General features: G+C 38.2%; 1 protein-coding gene across 2 annotated transcripts; it reads right to left on the bottom strand.

The window, feature by feature from the left end:
- Positions 1-18,562: 18,562 nt before the first annotated feature.
- Positions 18,563-24,992, bottom strand: PRMT6 (protein arginine methyltransferase 6). 2 transcript variants are annotated; one of them, XM_019630745.1, is made up of 2 exons: positions 22,503-24,992; positions 18,563-20,522 (listed from the first exon to the last, which is right to left on the bottom strand). In XM_019630745.1, exon 1 carries the CDS (start codon positions 24,042-24,044, stop codon positions 22,917-22,919), a length of 1,128 nt encoding a protein of 375 aa, XP_019486290.1. In that variant the 5' UTR covers positions 24,045-24,992; the 3' UTR covers positions 18,563-20,522; positions 22,503-22,916. The 2 variants fall into 2 exon arrangements, with proteins under 2 accessions (XP_019486290.1, XP_019486291.1); XM_019630746.1 differs by having other exon boundaries at positions 18,564-20,522; positions 22,821-24,992.
- Between the last annotated feature and the right edge of the window lie 964 nt (positions 24,993-25,956).

Genomic DNA, 25,956 nt, shown 5'->3' with positions numbered 1-25,956 from the left:
TGAGACAAGACTGCAACTCTCCCTACAGTGATGAAAGAGAAAGGATTCCATCACTGTAGGCAGAGTTGCCACCCTTTTCCCCTGGCCCAAACAGTCTTCTCAGAGAAACTGTCCCACCCAGAGCTCAGAACAGGTGACCAGCCAGAATCTCAGTTGTGGCCACATAATAGAGATGAGAAGAGAAGCTGCTTCTATTTAAGAGAACACAGAGAGGAAGCTGATCATAGCAAAATACTACACTGCAGGGAGCATTCTGTGAAACCATTTGAAAAGAATAGTTTGTTTATGAGGGTTCCAGAGAAAATGTCATTTATTAAATCTTGATTTCCCTACATAGACATTATAGCAGAATAAAAACATTTAATCTGCCTGAACATAGGAAGTTTACACTTTTGTTTTCCTCCTTTTTTGGTATCTTGGGGCTGTTTCAGATAAGCCTGTGTTTCTATTTCTAGTGATGAGGGCGGAATCCATGTGACACGAACCATAGGAAAAACTTTGGAGTTGAGAAACAACTGCATTTTTGAAGATGGAGTAGTCAACAGAGGAGATGTTTAATGTTTAGGAACTAATTCCAGTAAAATTTTCAAGAATTGAGAAGAGAAGGAAGAACTTGATGGGTGAACATAGTGAAGAATGACCTCAAAAGGTATCGAAGGACCTGACCTTCCAGGGGCAGGGTCTTGGTCCACGAACCACTCAGCTGCCAGACAGACAGTAGCATCTCAGGGCTAGCGCCCATTAGTTGAATCCTCTGAAGCTTTAAAGAAAAATCTTTCTTTTATGACACATCCACCTTAACTCAGAATGCCCAGCAAGAGTATGGTTCTTCATGACACAAATCTTTATTTGGCCCTGCCACCCTCTGTGCATACCACCGCACACACACACACTGTCACAGAACACCTGCGAGCCCTAAGAGAACCACTGGAGGCAGAAGCTCTTCAATAGTTTTTGGTTTTTTTTTTGATAGAGGGATATTTTTAAGCAGGGCTTGAAAGAGTGGTGAGCACTTTTCCAGGACAAAGAGTGACATCAGCACAAATACAGATTTCTTTTTTATGATGGTTATTTTGTAAAAAATGGTGACTAACCTGCACTGGTAATGATTCTATTGGTAGTAACTAGAAAATGATTTAAGTCAATTAGGGAATAATTGTATTTCATAGAGGGGAAGTTAGTGATTTAACTTCTGCAGTGCCAAGTTTTAGCATTGGGTATCCCTGAGTACAGACTGATGAAATAAATTTCTGATATTTCAAAGTATTGCTGCTAAGTGCTGACTGTTATGTGGTTAGCAAACATTCTATATCTGAGGAATACTCACTCCCCAAACCGAAAACAAAATTGAAAAATAATTAATAATAAAGGCAAGAATATATACTCATAGTCGTTAAATATTTCTAGAAGAAAACAATTATTTTCCTCATTATAATGCCCCAAGCAAATGCTTTCCACAAAAGTACACACACCCCTTTCTACATATTTGTATCAAAATATGGATCAAATTTTCCAGATGCTATCTGTGAACACTGGAGCAACATTTACATACTCAGTTCATGTTTTTTCTGAGCTCAGACTATCTGTATACTAGGGCCTAAGTAGGCTTGTGATAAGAACTTGACTGTTGCAAAAATATGGACTCGTTGTTCCTGAAAATGCACGTCTGGATAAAAGCTGTCAATAACTATTCATCAATATGTTTTACTGCCCAGGTTTTTTTTTTTTTCAGCATATGCAGTTCCTGTAATGCGTTGCAATAATGCTGGTTTAAAATAGCTACGATTCCAGTCAGTTCACATTAACAGTAAACAGACGGCTCACCGAAGGACGGATCTTCTTTTCCAATAATCCAAAGATGCCATGTAACCTACTTTTATAAATATGAACACCTACAAAAATCACCTCTGTGATGGTTAAGTTTACATGTCAACAGTGGCCAGATATTTGGATAAACATTATTCTGGATATTTTCTGTGAAGGTGGTTTTTTGATGAGATTAACCTTTAAATTGGTGGACTTTAAGTAAAGTAGATGACCTTCCATAATGTGGGTGGGCCTCATCCAATAAGTGGAAAGTCTTAATAGAACAAAGATTGACCTCCACTGTGTAAGAAGGAATTCTGCAAGTGGACTGACTTTGGACTAGGACTGCATTTCTTCTCTGGGTCTCCAAACTGCTGGCATCCCCCATCAGATTTTGGACTTGCCAAGCCTCCACAAGTGCATGAGCCAATTTCTTAAAATAAATCTCTCTCTCTCTCTCCCCCCGCCCCCCCCCAATAGATAGAGATATAAATACATTTCCTATTGGTTCTGTTTCTCTGGAGACCCATGACTAATACATCTTATGATTATTTTAGAAAAGTCACTCTACCTATTTAAAAGTTTCTTTAAAGTGGGAGTTCTTAGAATGTTCAGAGTAAATACAAGATTAAAAGTACTTTGTTGACTGGTAGATTAAAGAAAAAGAAAAGGGACACCGTAATTATGTTGAATAACCATAAATGCCAGTCAAGTATTTATCCATGTAGCAGCTCCATGAATAAACTGTTAATAAATTCTTCTATGTAATTAGTTTCTTTGAATGCAGGTGGCATATATGCTAGCCTTGGAAAGGGAGTATCTGAAGGAAATAAAGCAAGCCCTCTTATAAAGTTATATTAAAACATTTAATGAACTACACATTATGTAACTTGAAGATCAAACATTAAGTGAAGACATTTTCAGGAAATGTGTAGGAATAAGGGAAGGTTTAGAACTCAGCCCACACTGAAATATATAAAAATGAACAAAATAGCCAAGAAACTTGAAACTAGGGATTAATTTAAAATGTATACCAGGAACTTTATGGGATATCTTTCAGGAACAGCATAAATTGAACAAAATTGAAAGTAGACACTGTGAATTGACGTTAAATAATCCTTCCAAAGGAATTCAGTATTTTACAAAGTAAATGAAGTAAATCTGAAAATTCCCAGTAACATTTCTCATTTTAGAAAGAGGTCTGGAGGTAGGGACTAGATTTGAGAATAACAAAGAAATCTTCTCATTCTGAGTTGAGTGTCATGGGATTTAGTGTTCAACATGTATGCTCTGTAAAGAAAAATTTCTAGGGCCGGCTGAGTGGCTCAGTTGGTTAAGAGCTTGCTCAAGAGTTTGAGCTCTGAGCAACAGCAGTTCGATTCCCCGCCTGAGCTGAGCAGCCTCTGAGCTGCCAACCAGTGGCAGGATGGCTCAGCTTAAAAAAAAAAAAAAGAAAAATTTCTCCAAGTACTCAGGGAAGACAAGATGATTACTTGCAAAAGAGTAACAAATAGTTAGCTGTCCTGACAATTCCTTAGCAATAATGGATACTGGAAAAGGAATTTCTGTGGATGAAGAAATGTCAGTAACAGTTGGATACATGGCCTATCACTCACAGAAGAGGTCTGGCCTGGAGATAGAAAGCTGCTACTCAGCTTCCCCTGATTGCTATCAGGAGGAATTCTAGGCCTCCATTGCCAGATCATTCAAGTCAAAATTCCAGATTTTTAAGTGAAAGCTCTAGATCCTTAAAGATTTCAATTTGACTGATTGAATTTAAAAGAACACACACACGCATATTTGGGGGCTGACATTTGGTTGAGCCCAACAAAGCACAGAGGCCATTCATTTGAAAACTCTGGAGGAGAATAAAAAGGGCCCTACACTGAGCATCACTGAACTCTTAACAACCATCAGATTTGTTAAAACATAGATAGCCAACTTTTTTGATAGATTCAATGCAATCCCAATCAAAATCCTAGCAAGATATTTTGTGGGTATCAACAGCGTGATTCTAAAGCTTATCTGGGGAGGGAACAGACCCATAGTAGCCAATGCTACATTGAAAGAGAAGAACAAAGTTGAAGGGCTGATACTACCCAACTTCAATACTTACTATGAAACTACAGTAATCAAGAGAGTGTAGTATTGGCAAAAAATAGATAAGTCGATCAATGGAACAGAATAGAGAGCCTAGAAATAGACCCACATACAATCGACTAATCTTCAATAAAGGAACAAAGATAATACAATGGAGCAAGATTGTTTCTTTTTGTTTTTTCAATAAGTGGTGCTGGAACAACTGGACATCCACATGGGGAAAAAAAAAAGAAGCTAGACACAGACCTTATACCCTTTGCAAAAAAGCGACTTAAGGGCCAGCCGAGTGGCGCAAAGGTTAAGAACTGGCTTGGGATGCCAGAGGGCCCCGGTTCGGATCCCACATGTGAGGGCCAGTGATGCTGCCCTCTAAAAAAAACAAAAACAAAAATGCAACTTAAAATGTATCATATACCTAAATATAAAACATAAAATTAGAAAACTCCTACAAAATAACATAGGAGAAAGCCTATATGACTTTGGGTATAGTGATGACTTTTTAGATACAACACCAAAGGCACAATCCATGAAAGAAATAATTGATAAACTGGGTTTTATTAAAATTTGAAACTTCTGCTCAGCAAAAGGCACAATCAAGAGAATAAGAAGACAAGCTACGGACTGGAAGAAAATATTTGCAAAAGATACAACTGATAAAGGACTGTTAACCAAAATATACAAAGAGCTCTTAAAACTCAACAATAAGAAAACAATCTAATTAAAAAATGGGCCAAACACTTTTGAAGACATCTCACCAAAGAAGATATACAAATGGTAAATAGCACATGAAAAGATACTCTACATCACAGGTCATTAGGGAAATGAAAATTAAAATAACAATGAGATACCACTACAGACCTATTAGAACGCACAAAATCTGGAACACTGATCACAGCAAATGCTGGTGAGGTCTTAGAGCAACAGGAACTCCCATACATTGTTGGTGGGGATGCAAAATGGTGCAGCCACTTTGAAAGACAGTTTGGCGGTTTCTTACAAAACTAAACATACTCTTTCCATACAATCCAGCATTGTACTGCTTGGTATTTACCTAGAGGAGCTGAAAACTTATACCTGCAAAAAGCTGTACACGATGTTTATAGCAGCTTTATTCATAATTGCTGAAGCTTAGAAGCAATTAAGATGTCCTTCAGTAGGTAAAAGGATAAATGACCTGTGGTACATCCAGATAATGGAATATTATTCAGTGCTAAAAATAAATCAGCTATCAAGCCATGAAAAGACACGAAGGAAAGTTAAATGCATATCACTAAGTGTAAGAAGCCAATCTGTAAAGTCTACATACTGTATGATTCCAACTACATGACATTCTGGGAAAGGCTAAACTATGAAAACAGAAGAAAGATCAATTGTTGGTGAGGGTGGGGGGAGGGGAGAGAATGAATAGGCAAAATATTCATGATATTATAATGATGGATACATGTCATTATCCACTTGTCCAAAGACATAGAATGAACCATAATGGACTATGAACTTTGGTTGATTATAGTTTTTTAGTGTCGGTTATCAATTACAACAAATGTACCACTTCAGTTAGTGATGTTGATACTGGCGGAGGCTACACATATGTGGGAGCAAGGGGTATAAGAAAAATCTCTGAGGGCCGGCCGAGTGGCTCAGTTGGTTAAGAGCTCGCTCAAGAGTTTGAGCTCTGAGCAACAGCGGTTCGAGTCCAGCCCGAGCTGAGCAGCCGCTGAGCTGCCAACAGGTAGCAGGATGGCTCAGCTTAAAAAAAAAAAAAAAGAAAAAAGAAAAATCTCTGTATTTTCTTCTCATTTAGCTATGAACTTAAAGTTTGTCTGAAAAACTAAAGTCTTATTTAAAAAGGCATATAAAACTGCATTTATTAAACGTGTGATACTAGACTAGGGACAAATTTTAAAAATCGATGGAAAGTTTAAAGAGTTACCAAATAAATTCAAATTTGGGGAATTTTGGTATGGTGAATTTAAAATGACTAATATAACTTATTCAATATATGATTTGGGTACAGTGATACAGCAATTTGGAGAATAAAGTTATGTTGAAATCCTATCTCACATATTACAGCAAAAATAATTTATACTTAAAGATAAAAAAGTAAAAACTAAATTAATAAATATACTAAAATACAATTTAGGTGTTTATTTCTATAATTATAATATAATGAATATAATATCTGAGCATAAAGCAAAGCCATTGTATCTGTTATTTATAGCTATGTAACAAACTACCCTAAATTTTAGTGCATTTAAATAATGATGTATTATTTCTTAGACTTCTGTGGATTGTTTGGGTGGTTCCTATGCTGATCTTGGCTGGACTGGCTCATGTAGCTTAGATCAGATCACAGGTCAAAAGGTGGCTGGGTTCAGCTAGGAAAAAAGGGTGGTTTATCTTTCATCTTCAAGGGGGCTAAACTGGGCCTATTCAGAGTACAGTAGCCTCCGGGTTTCAAAGAGGCAAAAGCGAAAGCCTTTTGGAGGCCTTTCTCAGAAGTTCATATAAAGCCACTTCTGCCTCATTCTGTTAATCATATCAGTTCACAAGATCTGCCAGTTTCAAGGGGTGGGAAAGAGAGAGGCTGCCAAGGAGTTTTGGCAATTTTTAATTTATTATACCACAGGTAAAAACCCTAAAGAACAATCCTGATTGTTCAGATGACATAAAAATGAAAACTTTTACTGCCAAATTTCCATAATAAAGAAGACTGACCAACAAATGACAAAGTGGTTAAAAATATTTTGTAACACAACTAACAAAGAGTTAATATTTCTAATATATAAAGAGCTTGTACAAATCAATGAAACAAGGTAAAAGCTGAATAATGAGATAAGCCCATTGTAATAACAATTCACAAAAGAAGAAGTATCAACAATAGTATGAAAATAGCCTAACTCGAATGCACCTAATAATCAAATAAATTCAAAATAAAACACCACCCATAAAATTGGTACAAGTTAACGAGATCGATAATGCCCTTTTATGGAAAGGTATAAGAAATGAGGAGTATCCTACACTGGAAGAATATAAATTTGAATGTCTTTTCAGGATAACAACTTGGCATTCTATCAAAAGTCTTTAAAAATATGCACACCCAACAATTCCACTTCTAACAATTTATCTTAAGAAAATTAGACAAGTAGACCAAAATAAATTATAAGAATGTTTCTCCCAAAGTTGATTACAATAACCAAAAATGCAAACTAGCTCAATTAATTATTTATTTGTGCATTCATCCAACAAATACCGAGGATACCAAAAAAATGTATACAAGTGGACACTTTGATCAACGTTGCTCAAGCAGTAGTCCGCCATAATCAGAAGTGTCTGGATGCTGACAGTAACCACTTTGAGCACCTCTTGTAATTGCAGAAGGCAAATGTGACTTGCATTCATCTTTTGTTATCGGTATATATTGAGTATTACAATTTTAATACAGTTTTCCTTTCTTAAAATGTGTATACTTTTTTTGACACCCTCTGTATTTATTGAGAGCTTGCTATGTGTAGGCACTACGGTCGTTCTGATGACAAAGTGGTAAACCAGACAGTGTCCCTACTGTCATGGTTTCTATGTCTTGGTGTGGGGAACAAACAATAAATGAACAGCTATTCTATACAATATACCATCAGGCAAAGGGGTGAGGTACTATTTTAATTGAGTGCTCTGGGCAGATCTCTAAGGAAGTAACATTTGAGCACAGACCTTGAGGTAGATCCAAAGATGTGCTCCCTGGGTCCCTTTTCCTTTAAAGAAGGACTAGCTATGCCCAGCAAAGCAGACTGTGTGTCTGTTTTGTTAGATTGATATTATGCATATGTAGACTCAATACCTGTGCAGCCTTAGTGTGCAAAACCTATGTTTTGATGCTACATTATTTCCCCCTTGGGCTGCATTGGCTTTTCTGCTCAGTCTTAAACATTTTCTGGGCCTCTGCTTAATGCACTCAATCACTGAAATCTCAGGTGAGTGCCTCTGGTCTGTCCCCTTTTGAATTGCTATTTTTTCTCTCCAATGTCACTTCTCTGGTTACTCAGTCAATGATGTTTTGAACTTCTAGAAAGTATCACTTTGCACAGTAAAGGTTACCTTGTAGGCCTATCTTCTGCCAAAACCACAGCCCTCTCTGATATTGCAAGAGGACTTATAATCCAACTATTTTCTCTTAAAGTGACTGGTTTATTTTCTTTTTTCCCTTTAACTGTCTTGTTCAGAAAAGCACTTCCAATCTCTGTTGAGTGCCTAAATGGCTTAATGGCCCACTCAATCATCCAAATTCATCCCTCTTTATATAACATTCCTATAATTCAGAAATGTTAGAATTAAATAACTTAAAATTAATCAATATTTATTGAGTGCCTAGTATATCTAACAGACTGTGTTAAGTAATTAGGGAGTTACCAAAATAACATAAGAAGGAGCATCAGTCCTCATAGGCAAATACGTAGTTGAACATTTATCCACATAGAACCAGCTGTATCAAGCCTTATAGGAGGGAGGTCCCTCACCAGGAAGGTAATGACCACTGATTACCCAATTTCGAGTCAAATACAAAAAGTAATTGCAATTTTTTTTGCCTTGAATGAAATAAGAATTTTGAACAATTCTGTCTGTTGCACTGAAAAATCAGTGAATTAGAAATTCAACATTATCACTACCAAAACGACAAAAGCAAAAGCAACAAAAGCATTAAGTCTAACAGCATCAAGATGGGGAGCAATCCATCATTTTTAATTTCAGAAAACAACCTAGTGAATGAACCTAATATGTTTTGTGCCAAAGTCTTTGTTTCAAATTATTATTAACTGATATTTTTGCCTTCTTACAAAGTTCTAAGTGCATTACACATAAATCTTTACTCCATGCTTGTTGAATTGAATTGAGTCTTGCTGCAAGTGAATTCAGAAGACAAAGCAAGTGGAATTGGAACCTTCCTTCAACGGTCTCCTAAATGCTCCATTCAGTTTACATTTTTACACTTACTCATACAAATTTTGTGGCAGATGAATTAAACTGTAAGTCAAAGAAACCTGATGTATTTGGGGCTAGTACTTTTTAATGCCTGTGCTCTAATTGCTTTTTTAGAAAAAATGGGAATAGTAAACTTTTTCTCTTCTGAAGGAAAGGTGGTAAGAGTACATTTTTTTTATATCTATGAAAGAGCTTTGCACTATAAAGGCAAATTATTAATGGTGTTATTTTTGGTGCACAGTCAACCAGAGTAGAGCACACTGAGAATTTAGAGATAAAGTCAGGTGTTAACTTATTAAAGTAAAATTAGTAACTAACTAAATAAATGACATGTAGTTGATATTAACTTCTTCTAGCAATAACCCTTCTTATGCCTTAGGGGACAGTTTGGTAATACTCTTGAATTAAGTTATTTCCTGGTTCAGATCAAGAACCCAGATTATTTCTGTGAATGGAATCAAAGTAACCAATAACATGTGTCTTGAAAATGCAATCTAATTGGTTGCATTTTAATAAACAATCCTATTATGCTGTCCTAGTAAAGTCATTTTTTTCCCCTAAGATAACTATTTAGTACCTCACTCCTCCCAAAGGGAATATAGATTGAGACACATCCCTTTTTTTTGTTTGTACCCCTCACAAAGTGATAACCATACCCTCCCCAATCTACTACTACCCCTCTGACACTATACATAGATGTTACAATTCCATTGACTCTATTCCCTATGCTGTACTCCACATCCTGTGACTATCTATCTATCTATCTATCTATATATATATATATATAATTATCATTGACATTCATTATTATTCAGCTTCAGCTCTTCAGGTGTACAGCGCAGTGGTCAGGTATCTACACCATCCATGAAGTGGTCTCCCTAATAAGACAAGAGTCCATCAGATACCCTACAAAATCTTCACAACATTATTGATCATATTCCCAAGCTGTCTTTCGCATTCCCATGGCAATCTTGTGGTTACCAATTTGTGCTTTCTAATCCCCTTACCTTCTCCCTCGTCCCCAGCCCCCTCCCATCCAGCAACCGTCAGTTTTATCTAGAAAAACAAATACCATATGATCTCACTTATATGTGGAGTCTAAAGAATAGAATAAATGAGCGAACTAATCAGAAACAGTCTCAGAGATATAGAGACACATCCCTACTTAACAAGACTGTGGTGCTGCATTGAAAGATACTTCCAAAGGTGTATACCCCTCAAAACAAAATTCAAGCACAGTAACTCTTCATTTCTGGCACTCACAACCTTAAATCCTAAACCTTAGATAGGGATGGAGAGTTTTAGCCCAGAAACAACACATTTTTGCTCTTCTGATGTTCGTGTGAGAATTTGAATCCAGGCAGTCTGGGGCTTTCAGTCATTGGTATATGATCTGCTTATGACTTGGGAGAGGGTGGGCAAAATATTATTGAGGCTGGAAAGCAAGGCTGTTGAAACAACTCCTTTCTTAATTGGGATGAGACAGCTATTTTATGGGGTTCTGGGGCGTTAATTGATGTCAAAGCTTAGGGACAAATGCTCATCTAGGGCTACAGAGAGAATCTACCTTTTTTTTTTTTACATACTTTTAAGTCTACTTCTTAATAACTCATTACAACATGTTGAACTTTGAAATCCTTTCTGCATAGTGAATTTCAAGCAGTCAGCATATACCTACTGCATCAGCACAAAAGAAACACTCTCTTCTAATCTATTAGTTTATTATATTTGACTATAATTTAATGATCAATCCAAAATAATGTGTTTACAAATATCAGACTTAGGAAACTGTCCTCCCCAATCCATCTCATCACGAGGGAAAGGCTTTCTATCACGCACCCCTCTCCCCCTTTTTTTGTCAGCAGCAAATAGGCCCTGTGAAGGGGACTTTATAGTACCAGTTTTGATAGAACAGTTCTCCAACCTTCCCTCATCAACTGACTCCCCAACCTCACTTGACTCCCCACCTTCACCTGCAACTCTCAACTAAGAAAATAGAGCTACCAAAGCAGATCTACTTCCTGGTAGCTCTGCAAACTTACCTGCCAGCCTCCACTTGTACCATCCCGCCTTCCCTTGTTTATGCCCACGGAAGTGCTCTGCTCCCATCAAAACCTTTCTCTTTTGCTGGGGAACCCCTTTGTTTCCTGTTAAGGATGTCCCTCCTTCCTTTACTCCTTCTTTCTCTTTCATTATAAACCTTTTTTTTTCTACTAGATCATTTCTACCAACAAATAAGCATATTTTTTTATCTCCTGTCTTGAGAAAAGGAGGACACCTCTTCCTTTGCCCAAATCTTCCTCTGGCTGTTATGTGCAAGTCTCTATTCTTCACAGTGAAGCTCTGCTGGGTCCATTTCATTCTTCAACCCACTTCAGTTGGACTGGAACTGCTCTTGGAGAAATTACTAACTTTATGTATGATGCCAAACTCAATGAATATGTTTTCTCTTGCTTGACCTCTCAGCCACATTCACTACAACTCTCCGTCTTACGTGAATGGGCTGCTCTCTTGGCTTTTCAGGGGCAGCGCTTGCCTAGCTTCCTGAATGTCTCACGCTGAAGTCACCTGGGATACCATCTGCTAAGTTTGGAATTCTCAGATTCAACCAGAACTTAGTTTCAAAGCATATCTGTATGCTGATTACTCCCAAATTTAATCTTTCAGTTCTCTCTTCCGACCTCTGCACTCATAACTAACATATCTCTACAGGGACACCTAATAGGTGCTTCAAATGTATTTGACCTTGAGGTAGGCTAAATAATGGTGCCCCAAAGACGTCTATGTCCTAATCCTCAGAACTGAATATGTTACCTTACATGGCAAAAGAGACTCTGCAGGTTGGACTAAATAAAGGATCTTGAGATGGGGAATTTATCCTGAATTATTATCTTGGTAGGATCAATATAATCAAAAGGTTCCTTACGAGAGGGATGCAAGAAGGTCAAAGTCAGAGAAGGTAATATGACCATGGAAGCAAGAGGGAGAAAAGAAGATGGGAGGTAAGGCCACAAGCCAAGGACTGAGGACAGCCTTTAGAAGCTGGAGATGAAAAGGAAACAGGTCCTCCTTGGATCCTCCAGAAGGATCTAACCCTGCTGACATTTTGACTTGGGCTGAGTGAAACTGATTTTGGACTTCTGACCTTTAGAATTGTAAGATAATAAATTTGTGTTGCTTTAAGCCACTAAGTATGTGATCATTTGTTACTGCATCAACAGAAAACTAATACAGGTCTCAATGTCTGAAATTGGATTTTTAATGCATCCCCAAGCCTGTTCCTCTGAAGTCTAAACTAACTCAGTAAATGACACCATTTATCTAGCCAGTTGCTCAAATCAAAAACCAAGGAATCAACATGGATTCCTGTGTTTTTCCTTAACTTCCTCCTCTGATTCATTAATAATTTCTACTAATTTAAAAATAGATCTCAAATCTGTATCTTTTTCTCCCTCTCCACTATGACAAGCTTTGCTAAGGCCTTATAATTTCTTTTACAGAGGACTTAAATGCTCCTCTACAATGATTTCTTAGGGGAAAATTTGAAAACACAAAAAATAAAGAAAATAGTATAATAAACCCCATGTGTTCATTCCCTGTTATAATAGTTATCAGTATATGTTGATCTTCTTCCTCTTTTCACCCTCCTTTTTATTTCATGGGGCATTTTCAAGCAAATCCCATATATAATGTCATTTCACCCAGAGATACCTCAGTATATATCTCTAAGAAGAACATTTTTAAAAGCAACTGCATTGTCTTTTTCATACCTAAAAAATTAACAATTTCTTAATATTTTTGATACAGTCTACATTTGAATTTCCCTTATTGTCTCAAATATGATTTGTACAAGTGGTTTGTGTGAATCAGATCCACTAGGTACTCATATTGCATTCAGCTATTATGTCTCTTAAGAGTCTTATTTTATAACAACTACGTCCCCCCGCCCCCCATCACGTTGCGTTTTATATGCCATTGATTTGTTAGAGAAATCAGGCCATTGTTTTTCTGTGGAATTCTCACCTTCTAGATTTGGCTGATTACTTCTCATAGTTTTTACCTTATTCCTCCATTCCCTATATCTCCCATAAATCTAGAGGCCTTGCTACATTCAGGTTCAATAGTTTAGGCAAGTATACATCTGTTGCATTCATCATATTTCAAGACATATAGTAACTGGTTTTCCCACTTTACTGGTCAGTACAATAAATGGACTCTGAGCATTTCAGATCAAATCTGAGCCTGATTCCTTCATTAAAAAATGCTCCATAGAAAACTCCCCTCCTAGTTTTAGGAACTATGAATATCATTACAGAGATCCATTATTTCATCATGAGTTCCAAAATGGTTATTTTCTAATTCTATTATTTCTACTGCTTTATTTGCAGAATTCTATAAATAAAAACTTTCCTTAATCAACTATTGGCTATCCTGAAAGGCAAGTCAGGAGGCTATTAAATGATTGTCTTTGCCAGAGGTTTTGGTAGCATGGATTAAGGCAATTGCAGTGATAATAAAGGATAAATGGTTTCAAAATATATTTTAGTAGTGAAACCCTCAGTATTTGCAACCAAAGCGATGTGGCGAAGAAGTAATATGAGGAGTTAAGACAGACCTCTAATTTTCTTGCTTGCATAACTAACTGGTAGATGGAGGTGCAATTCACTAAGACAGGAAAGCCCTGTGGAAGCGGCCATGGGAGAAGATGGGATAACTAAGGAAATGTTACAGAAAGCAGAAAAAGAGGGCTTTAAACTTGTTTTTTATAATGTGACAGAAAAAGAATTTCCAAAACAAGAAATAATTTTCTAAAATTTTAGAAACATAGGAAAATATTTCGGTAAGTATTCAACCAGTTTTATATTTGAAATACTTCATCTAGCACCCTAGCCGTGTTGCTACACTGAGGTAGCATCAGCAAACGTTATTACAGCAGCACATTCGTCTTTCTGAAAGTTAAGGGTATGTCAGTATTTCCATTATAAACTCCAATTTTCAGGGGTTTATAACTTGGCTATTTTAAAATCATATCAGGCTGAAACTTGCAAGTAATAAGACATTTAAAAAATAGACTTAATTCATTTTTGTCAAGACTTGGTTAAAATATTGCCTATTTTTTTCTGAGATTAAGAGACTTACAGTTAATATATTGTAAGAAAAATGTTTAATTAAAAACACTTTTTTATTTTAAAGTTTCTGGAAATAATTACACTTTATAATAATGTCATATTTCATATGTACAGGTTAGATATGGATGGACCACAAACATTATATTGAAGCAATTTTAAGACATTATGGCAGAACTTGGCATGTGCATTGTGGTTTTAAATAAATTTCTTTCCAATAAAACTTGTTGTAAATTGGTGAAGGTGTTTTTGAGGAACAATAACATGTTCAATTTTATTTTATTATGATTTTGCCAGCCAGAACTTAGTCTCAAAGTTATTGTTCAATTAAAAATATACCACCTTTTTGGAATATGATATTTTGATTTCCTTTTAGAATAATAGAATTTTCTAGCGTATGGATACTAAATTCATCTAAGGCTTTTTGTAAAATCAGTTAAGCCAGGAATTCTACCTGAAAGAGCAAAAATACTCTCTTCCCTTATGAGGAATAGGAAGAAACATGGAGAAGGTTATAGAGTAAAAACAATCAAATACTATATGCTAGGTAAGGGAGAACAACCATCCCATTTTTCCTAGCTGAACCCAGCCACCTTTTGACCTATGATCTGCTCGCAGCTACATGAGCCAGTCCAGCCAAGATCAGCATAGGAACCACCCAGCCCATCCACAGAGACCAATTTATGCTAAAAGTGTAATTTGGTAGCATAATTACATGGATTTTATGCTTTTACATTGAAAACAAAGAATCATTACCTCAAATTGTGAAAAGCAAAACAAAACACAAATTACACAGAGATTAAATATCTAAATTTAAAAATCAGATAATGAAAATGGAAGCTAATTTGGGAGTCTTCCCAATTTTCAATTAGGAAAAGCCTTCTTAATCAAGAAAAAAGAAAAAACTCAGGAGCAATTACAAACAAAATAACTAGATTTGGATTTGTTTAAGTGGAAAAATTCTCAATAACCCAAAATTAATTAAGTAAAAAATTAAATGCATGTGTTATAGTACATATGATAGACTACTCCTAATTAACAAAGAGTCCTCTAATAGCCATAAAATCTAATAGGAAAACGGGTAAAATAAACAGTAAATTCACAGAAAATGAAATGCAAAGGGCCAACGAATACAAGGAAAGATTCTCAGCGATTTAGTTAGGGCTAGGGCAATGAAATTTAAATAAGAAAGTAGCTTCTTTTAATGAATAAGGTTTAAAAAATAAGATTAATAAAAATTAGTGAGTGAGGATATCAAGAAACAGATTTTCTCATATCTTTATTGGGAATGTGTATTTTGACAACCTTCCAGAAAGCCATATATCAAAATTCATTAAAATTGAAAATACGCAAAATACTTAGGGAAATCTAAAGATATGAAATACCAGTACATAAGATAATAATTATAAGAATATTAATTTAACACTTATTCATTAATTAATTTCTTGAGTACATAACAGAGGATTCTGCTCTATAAAATGTAGATTTTATTTGGAGAAAGTCAATATAGAAGTAAAGAAAGAAACAAAATAATTTCAGGTGGTGATAAGTGCTATTTGGAAAAAAAACATGATGGTGTTATAATTATTTAAATTAAGATTATAGAAGATAGCATGATATCATTTTTATCAAATTCAAGAACAAGCATACATAAAAGTTGGAATAGAAGTAGTCTAAGGGGTACAATTATGGGTGATATATTATTTTTTTCTCCTGTGTTTCTATAGTTTGAAATGTGCTATAATCAGCATGCATTACTTTCTTAATACAAAAATACTATCAGAATAAATGAATTGTTTTTCAAAATAGTTTTTAGTAAAAGTCTGACAAACTATGTTGGTATGCAGCCTCACTGTGTGGTTGCTGCCTCTTACTGTAGTCTATCATCAAGCATGCCTTTGCTGAGCTTTAACCATACAGAGTGCTCAGCGAGAAAATCTTGTCTACTTCCTATGCCAAAGGAAGAAATGCAGATTCATGCTAACCCCACACAGACCAGGCCAAGGATGATCTCCTGGCATAGGCTGGGCAGCATTGAACTGACAATGAATGAAGAGCACACAGGTTTGTAACTTCTTCAGTGGCTTTTATGCAATTTTGTGGGATCTTGTCCACTCAGGGGAAAATTGGCAGGCAAGTAGTTAGGAGGAACTCTAAGTAAACTGGTTGCCAAAATATAGTTTTGGGCAAAAAGTTTTTATCAACATTAATAAAAATTATACCTTGGTTGCATTTTCATCCTTTGTCATAATTTTCGGTCTTTCTCTTTTGTTCATGGAAATCCTAAAAGCTAAGCCAATAGTTTTGAAAGTCTTACCAACACTTTTATTTGTCTTGTGCCTTGTAAAGTTTTATTTCTAGAGATTCGACCAAGTCCTCTTTGACAAGCTTCATGCTGTGTGCTTAGGGAAAATTGGCAGACCCAGGAGAAGGATCACTGGTTTTAAGCTGAATAGGAATTATTATAATAGTGACAAGCCTAATCATTTGCACTGTCCATCAGTGATATTGTCAGTATCCCAGGCGTTACTAAAATTTCTATGTAGACAGCAGAAAGCCATCTATAGACCATGATTGAAAAGGTCTAAGCATTTGTTTTTCAAACTATTGTCCTTGCCTAGAATGGTTACTCTGTCCTCATAAAAGTTCCATTTGGCTTACAAGGCCCATTTACTCAACAAATATTTATTGAAAACCTACTTTGTGCCAGATGTTTTCAATGGATAGACAATGGTGAACAAGAGGAGCAATAAGATTCTTGCTCTCACAAATCTTACATTGTGAGAAATGCAATAAACAAGAAAACAACTGAATTTCAGATAACAAGGGGAAAACAGTATCTGTGGTGTATATCATGGTAGTCAAGAAAAGCTACTCTGAGGTGACACTGGAATAGAGAACTGAAAGGTGAGCGAGAGTGTGTGTAACATGCAGTCTAAAGAAAGAATGTTCCAGGTAGCGAGTACCTAAGTAGGATCTTGACATGATTGAAATCAGCAAGATCTAGGTCCATTCCTCCATTTTCAGGGAGAAGCTCTGATTCTTCCATCTTGCAATGACCAAACTCTTATTATAGCACTTGTCCATGTGATTCACTTGGCATTGCAGTATCTTTCCAAAGCTGAGACATTTGCTCTCCACTTAAGACTCAGCTCCTTCAGGCCAGGGACCTTATCCTATACTTCTTGATATACTAAAACCAAAAATAGTACTCTCATGTAACAAGCATTCAATAAACACTCACCGATGAGTGACCTGATATAAATGATCTGTGCTGTTGTCTTGCCTTCAAGGAGTCATCAGCATATAGATAGTACACTACCGTATTTGCCGGCATATAAGACGACTGGGCGTATAAGACGACCCCCTAACATTTCCACTCAAAATACAGAGTTTGTTATATACTCGCCGTATAAGACTACCCCCTCTTCCGCACACCTTCCACACACCAAATAAAAGGTAAAACAATATCAGATTTGATTTGGCCCACTGAAGTGCAAACAAGCGTATTGTATTTCGTGTCACCACATAACGTTTTGGCGATGTTGAGCCACCATGTCTGCTACATGTTTTTCAAGTTCTGGCCAGTGTGGGGTGCCTCTTCTTAATGCACACTTACCCCTTGGCATACTCTTTAATGCTTTCTCATTTGATTTCCAGTCCCGAACCATCTTTTCTGTTACTCCATATTGTCTTACAGCAGCACAATTATTATTTTCCTTAGCAAAGTTTATAACTTTCAGTTTAAAATTTGCATCATACTTCTTTCTTTTGGCTGGTGCCATGATAGGGATGATAGGGGTTTGACTGGTCGACATTTTCTATGCTGTACTGTACAATGGTGCAGTATTGTGGTTGGCTGTTGGCTGTATACAAAGCCCGATTTGATTGGTCCCTGCTCCCTGTTTGCCCGCCCTGTCACTATAGCAATCTGGTCCATCCTTGCATCAGCATCTCCCTGGGACCTCACTAGTGCGCAAGTGCGAGCTCTTCAACATTCTAACAGGCACCATGATAGCGCAAAATCACGAATCTTCAATGCATATGTAAAGAAATATACGGTAACCCGAATTTACCACACTCGCAAAATAGCACACAACCAACCATACACCCAGTATGGTATCACGATTCGCGATTTTGCGCTATCATACTGGGTGTATGGTCGGCTGTGTGCGATTTTGCAAGTGTGGTAAAATCGCATAACAGCAAAATCGCATAACAGCCAAGCATACACCCAGCAGCGCTGCTGATGCCTGAACGGTATGTGGAATGAAGTGGGCGGGCATCGGGAGGCCACTATGGCATGGAGCAAGCACTATGGGCAGTCTATCTGAAGTGTACCTTGCGTATAAGACAACCACCCACTTGGAGGCATATTTTTCAGGGCCAAAAAATCGTCTTATACACCGGCAAATACGGTATTTAAAGTGATGGGGCTGGATGAGATCATCTAGGGAGAGAATAGAAAGAAGGGTAAGTATATAACGGTCATGTCTTAATTTTTATTAAAATTCTCTTTGTTTAGTTAGGTCCAAGATTCTTTGTTTCAAATGCCTTTCTCTACAAGCATCTATGATATTTTAAGAAATGGTCTCATTATATAATCTTCCTCTTTATCATTACTTTAAACTATTCTGACACATTTTGGGGGAGAGGTTTGGCAATCTTCAATTCTCTTTACTGTTGTGTTTAAGATTCAATCAGGGCCTAGTCTGGGTTTAGAAAGAGGTGCACAACTTTCAAGTTTTCCTCAAGGTTGTCTACACGTCTCAGAGTTTTTCACACATTCAGAAATCTTGATTCTACAAAATATAAAATGCTGTAGGTTAGCTACAAGGATGGGATCCAATCAGCTATCCATCCATATTAACAATGTGGGATACCAAATTTCATAGGAAATAAAGGGGGCATATCTCAGAACCCTCTGGCCCTTTCTCAAACATCTTTGCCCTCAGAACTTCTGCAGGTATCCCAGAAAGTAGGAACATATTTTAATGTCATAGTATTAGAACGAAGATACATAAATTCCAACAAAACATGCAATATTTATTATAAGTGAGAGATAAATCAAGAAAAAAAAATGGGGTATGGAAATGGAGCCAGGTATAAAGCTAAAAAAAGAGCCCAAGTGAACCATAAATTTGGCTCAACTTTCTAATAACCAATGTGAGAAGAATCATCTACCTAATATACTGTGTCCATTAGCTGAAATAAACCAGTTATTTAGAGGACATAGATTTATTTTCGGAACTAAGACCATACAGGAATTTTTCTCTGAGATCTCATAATGTGATAAGTAATATTATTTTTGCACCTGGGAGAATTTAAGAATGGAATGGAATTTAAGAATGGAATTGGTAGGAGGCCTGGCTTCCCAACCCTGCTTTAGCAGAGGTAAAATTATTTGGAATGAAATTTTTCCAGGCTACAGAATGTATGCAAATTATCAATGCAGGTAATTTTATTCCCCTACTGTATCCCAGTTCTTTGAGGTTAGGATTTGCTTATTTATCATAGAATTTGTTACATAGTTGGTGTCTATTAAATAATTAAATGAATGAATGCCTCATCGGATGCCTCTCTGCTTTCCAGCACTATAGCCAGAATGGCAGAGTTGATCTACTTTTGTTAGTGTTGGGGATTCAGTTTCCTGAGGCCCTCAGAAAGAGTGCCACATTTGATTACCTCTGTTAGGGAAATAGGTACAGGGGGTATTTCAGTGAGTGCTTACTATCTGTCAATCTTGAGATACTATATACTGAAGGTGGCTCTTTCAGGTCTATTGGATCTCCGATGAGACTTCCTTAAACTAAGGACTTTTCCCTTAGTTAATCGAAAGATAAAAACTGTTGTCACCCACTCCAGAGGTATGAACTTTTTTCTTTTCTAATTAAAGCACGCAAGGTTAATATAATTAAAAGTGATTTCTGTTTTGTTTGGGATAAGGAATTGAAAGACTTGTGTTCAATTGTCAAAAATTAGCTATGTAACCCCGGATGAATTCTTTAGTATCTGTGTCATTTTTCCTAATTACCTGCCCTCCCTAACAACTGGTGTCATCCCATCATTATTTATTTTACTTTCCGGTTTAGCCTATGGACATACCTACTTGGAGGCAGAAACTATGTCTTATTGGTTTGTATCCTAAGTGCTTATCACAGTGACTGTTAGATTGTAGACTCAATAAAATGTCCATTGGTCCAGTGAATGAATGGAAATATTTGGAAAGTTTCACAGTGCTAAATAAATGTCAGCTATTTGCGTAAAGCAGGTAGAACTTCCCCATGTGTTTCTCTCCTTAAGACTGGTAGTTCCTTTCCATGGCCAGGTGCCCCTAAGCAATCAGTACCAGTTCATACAGAGATTGGACAGTGCCTGGATGTTGACGCATCTCACACTCTCATCCTTCTGGAAGTGTCCTCACGCCAAAAGGCTTGGGCTTCCTTTGGATCATCTGGTATCCAGTGTCATACATTGCTTGTCATATACTGCCATGTTGATACTGTCAAACAATACCTGTAAAAAAACCAAAATGTTGAATATTGATTCTGTAGCACATTTTGTATGTGTCCAAATGCTCCAGGTTGGCATATTCTCCATAATCACAACAGCCAGGAGATACTGAGATCTTATTATGTTCCAGGCACTTCACACGTACATGTATTAATTCATTGCTTCCTCACATTTTTAAGGTGACGGTTCCATTGTCATCCCCAGTTTGCATGAGAACAGGAGAGAAAAACAGGTTAGTACTTTGCCCAAGATCATACACTTAGAGTGGTGGAGCTTGGTTCTGGCATGAGCTGTCTGGCTTCAGCATTCAAGTTTTTAACCACTAGGCTATGCTGCCTCTTGACTAATTGCTTCAATAGCTTTATTTTTACAATAATTCATTTTTCTTTTGGGAAACAGTAACAATAAGAATTTTAAAGCTTACGTTGCCTAATTATGAAATACTTAACCTTTCACTCCTGTAGTTATCCAGAGTTACAGTTAGTGCTTCCCTTTGTGTGCTTATACTGGTATTGAGAACTCTATAGTACTCATATTTAGAAAACATATTTAAAAAAAATGGAAGTTGGAAAATGTTTGTTTGCCCATATGGCAAAGGGATCACGATAGCAAGTTAACAAAACAAAAAACACCAGAAATCTACTAAAAAACCATACACTAAAATTCTAAATAAATGTTCAACTTAAAATATTGTTGACCCTAAGATAAGGAGTATTTTATACCTCTAGCTAAAACCAAGCCTAGCTTGCTATGATCATACCACTTACACAGGCTGTTAACTATCTTGAAATCAAAATGGTGACAACTATAACTGTATTGCTTGATATTCAAGGATCTTGACAAAGTCTACTTGACGAAATCTATGATTTTGTACATTTTTTTCCCCTTCATAATGGCAGATCCTATGTGTGTTAACACAAATTTTAGCAAATTAGTTATAGTACTTAAGTACCTTAATATCCAACCAATCAAGGAGCAGAAAACTGTTATAAACAAAGCTGTTAGAGGACCTCAGAAGACCAGTTTTCCACACCTGTTTTCTATTAGCATACAAAAGCTAATAGTATGGGAAAAAAACATACAGTAAGCAGTTTGAATTACCCTGAACTATATTCTGAAGAGGTTTTAACCATTTTTTTAAGAACTGACAATATTAAAAAGGTAAAAAGCATTATAACTCGACAGTACACAAGATTTCTCACTTCATCTATAAAAATAGAAGGTCAATGTTTCATTTGCCACAGAGATGAGGGAAACATCCGGGAAATAAATTTGATAACATGGCTCACACTTCACTACAAATGATTTTCCTAAATTCACAACTTTCACATTTGGCTCAGCTAAAAAGAAAAAAACACTCTAAAAGGGGAGCTTTTCACTTGATGTAAGTAAGCCAAGTCACATGACCCACCTAAATGAGGGAATTTAAAAGTGAATGAGTGAACTTTTCTGGCTGAGAAAATATTTTCCTTAATTAAGTGGGCTTAAATAATTTACCCATGGTGATGAATAAGCCCTTGAGTCAGAGTCTGAAACATCCTCTATCATAAAATTATTCAAAAATGTATTATGGAACACGCATGAAACATTTTCTTGGTTAAGTCTTCATAGTAAATACAAAAATAAAAAATCCATTATTTCCCTGTCTTTCAGGTCTTTTTCTCCTTAATGTACCTTCTCTAGCTTTCTTAGGTAGGATGTATAGCTATATAGACAGTCCACTCTACTTAATGGCGTAATGTGTTCATGAATTTTAGCACCATATGTTAGTAAGTGTAAGAAGAGCTGGGGTAAATTGCCTCTTCAGTCTCCTCCTCCTCCTTACCAATTGTCAAGTTTATTTTAAAAACAATGAGGAAGAAGTACTGTAGCCTAGAGGCAACTGGGAAAGGAGGGAATTCAGAGAAGGAGAGAATATGGCTCTGGAGAGATATTCAAGTCATACTGGAAATTTATGGAGTCTAACTATAAACTCTTTATTACCCTTCTTCCTGGCTTGTGACTTAGATAAGGTGTGAGGTGTCAGGGATGTGCATGGAACCTTCACCAACGGACATTTTTTTCCGTGTTTTCTTTTTTTCCGTGAAACAAAGAAAAAAAAAAGAAATAGAAGTGCTTTGTACCACATGCTTTTGAGGCTTAAAAGCCTATTAATAAACACACTGTTTCCATCTTTGGGGCCGCGGGATCACTTTTTTAATAAATATCGCCAGAAGAATCTCCTCCAAGGGAGACTGAAGTCACTCTCTCCCTCCCCAGGAGCCACGAAGCAAAAGGGAGACAGAAGATAGTGCCCCCTACTTGCAGGTGGGATCTCCCTTTCTCCTCCGAGCCCCCTCCGCCTCTACCACGCAGGTCTGGCTGCCTTAGGAGGTGGCTGGGAGAAAAGGTTAACGCTCAGTCCTCCATGGCAAAGTCTTTGGTCTTTTCCTCCTGGTCGCCCACTTTGTAGCGCAGCTGCACCCGCAGGAGACGATGGTTGTCCCGGGAGGGCAGCAGCGTGATCTCTCCGGAAATGTCCGTATCTTGCTCCACTGGCACAGGCTCGTTCAGGTAGAGAAGTGCCTGCTTCCAGTGCGTGACCGGCTGAAAAGGCGAGGTGGACAGCACCAGGGGTTTGTCCGAGTCCCCTTCGGGGAAGGTCACCTGGAACCAGATGGCAAAGCCGTGCATGGGGGCCGAGCCGTAGCAGCTGAAGCGGAAGCGCCCACCCACCCCGGCCTCCAGCTCCTGCTCCAGGCCGGCGCGGGCCAGCTCCAGCTGAGCAAAGCGCTGCGGCCGGGCCAGCACATCCTCGCCGGACAGGTCCTGCACCACGATTTCCGAGTGGCCCATGATGCAGCGCGTGGCGAAACTCTCCAGGCAGCTCATGTCCACACCGTAGAGCTGCTTCATCTGGCTCCAGAAGCCTAAGCGCAGCTCCAGCATTTGGTCGCTGATGGGCGCCACGAAGAGCTCGGCGGAAGCCGGCAGGAGAAGACCGCCCTCCTTCAGCCACTTGGACCGCGCGTGGAGCACAGAGCTCAGCATGGACTCGTGCAAGAGTCCGTAGCCCATCCACTCGCTCACGATGACATCCACCTGCTCCGGCAACTCCACCGTTTCCACCGGCCCAGGCAGGACGTGCACTCGGTCTTCCAGCCCGTTGAGCCGCACCACCTCCCGGGCCTGTTGCCAGATGGCGCTGGCCTCCACCGCGTACACGCGCCGGGCCCCGGCCTGGGCACAGAAGATGCTAAGAATGCCGGTGCCCGCGCCCACGTCCAGCACGGTCTTGCCCCTCAGCGCTGCCCAGTTACGCAGGATGCCCAGGCGGTAGGCATCTGTGCGGACGCGGTCCGCAATCATCTCCTCGTGGACCGATATGTCCGAGTAGCACTCGTAGTACAGCTGGTCGCGCTCCCGCCTTGTCCTCCGGGGTCGCAGCAGAGCTGCCGCCCGCTCTCCGCCATGTTTCTCTTCAGTTCCCTCCCCTAATTCGCCACCGCCCCCCGACTCAAGTTTTCTTCTCTTGGGCTGCGACATGTTGGCGGTTCCGACCGACTCCCGGCAGGCGTTGCGCGGCGCGGCGTGGGCTCCAGGAAGCGGGAGCTTCTGGGATTTGTAGTGCGCGCTCGCCCTTCCCACTTGGGAGTCGCCGGCCCAGCGTCTGCCGGTACTTGGGAGCTCTGTTCGGCTCGTCCCTGCGCCTTTGGTGTCCTGGAATCCCTTTTCTACCCACCATAACCACACTCTATGCTTCTTTAGGACGCCCCTCCTTCCCGTAGCCCTCAATTCTCTTTTGCTTTCACTCTCTTCCTGTAGTGGACACGCCCACGTAAAACTAAAAATCCATGTTTTATCTTTTCTGCTCAACTCCCAGGTTTTATCCCGCTGAATTATCTGGGCGGCACCCTTCACACATTAGCAGCCCACCTGGACATTTGCAACTCTTAAAACTCTCCAGAGGTGTAGATTTAGAAATTCCACTACACGCTTTTCTGTTTTCAGTGGAGTTAGGGTGCAAATCAAGTGTAAATGGAACAAATTAAAAAACCCTAACAATGTTAAATCTTGGTTCTGATTCCAGTTGCGACCACTAATCCAATGATTAGGGCAAGTAGCGTAACTACCCTTGCCTTCAGTTACTCATTCACCCACCAGCAGAAAGGAATCTTGTTTGCCAACGAAGAATTACGTTTCTGGTCTTAGGTTAAGGAGCATATGACTTGGTTTTCAGTCCTGCTTTGGTAATTCTGTGGTTCATTCAAAATCTTGGAGGGGTTCTGACTTGAGAGCAGGTGAAAAACTACAGTGGTATGATACAGTAGTGAAACCCATTGCCAGGTGTAGTCTGGTCACCAATTACATTTTTTCCCCCCAGTAATAATGGACTCCTTCATCCCTTGTGATCACTTTTCCACTGCAATTCCTTATTTTTTCCTGTGTGTCTCCTTGTGTGGGCAAGATTGGTACTCCCCTCTTCCTCTTCTGTTTTTCTTTCAGTCAGCTATGAGCTGTTAATCTCTTCCTATATTGTTCATAATAGAAATAAAATCTATTTTAAAATATGTCTGATGTCTATATGAGTGCCTGGGTTCTTAACAAGTAAGGGGAGAATAACATTTTTCCCAGCTTAAAAAAAAAATCACACAGTAGAAAATTGACTTTTATTTTCTTGTAGTCTTGAACTATGTTTAACCAATGGGCCTGTATTCCTTATCTGGGGGGAAAGTTCCTTCACCCCATTCTCACTAGTAATCCATCATTTAATGGAATAGGTTTATTGACCTGACATCGTCAGCTATACTTCAAGGGCTCTCATTTCTGGCTGCTCATTACAATCCTCTGTGGAGCTTTTAAAAAATACCTATGCCTGTGTCCCACCTTAAACTAATTAAATCAGAACCACTCCAGTGGAGCTAGGTCATATAGTTCTGAAAGATCACCAGGGAATTTGAATGTGCAGCCAGAGTGAGAACCACTGTTTCTCACTAAAATGATCTTAGTTAAATCTTGCTTCATTATTTTCATTGGGTAAATTATCTTTTCCCAGAGGTCTGTGCTCAACCACTTAATGCTAAAAATCCTCAGAGCAGTTCCTCTTTCTGCTGAGTTTAATATCTTGTTTTAAGGAAATAGAAGCCCAGGGCAGGACATGGAATTCAAGTTGTAAATATGACCATTTTAATATTTTACTTTTAGGCTGTTCCTTAGTGTGTACTTCTCCCATTTTTTCCTTCCTCAAAATCTTTTCCTTACATTTTAAATCCATTCCTCTACCCAATTTTAAATACACTTGTGGTTACTTTTTAGAAAATTCTGAATATAACTTTTATTGGTTCTACCTTCAAAATATATCTGAGTCATCTTCTATTCTCCTTCTCCACTGCCAACACTAATCTTCCATCTTTGCTTGCTTGGTAGTTAGTCTTCTAAGAGATCTTTCAGCTTTTAA

This window comes from Hipposideros armiger, unplaced genomic scaffold (assembly GCF_001890085.2).
Source record: "Hipposideros armiger isolate ML-2016 unplaced genomic scaffold, ASM189008v1 scaffold_939, whole genome shotgun sequence".
In the NCBI taxonomy this organism is placed as follows: Eukaryota; Metazoa; Chordata; class Mammalia; order Chiroptera; family Hipposideridae; genus Hipposideros; species Hipposideros armiger.
Note: the sequence above shows the minus strand (reverse complement) of the source record. Positions and strands in the feature narration are given on the sequence as shown.

Coding starts and splice junctions, on each gene's coding strand:
- PRMT6 (XM_019630745.1), bottom strand. CDS start 24,044: ATGTCGCAGCCCAAGAGAAGAAAACTTGAGTCGGGGGGCGGTGGCGAA.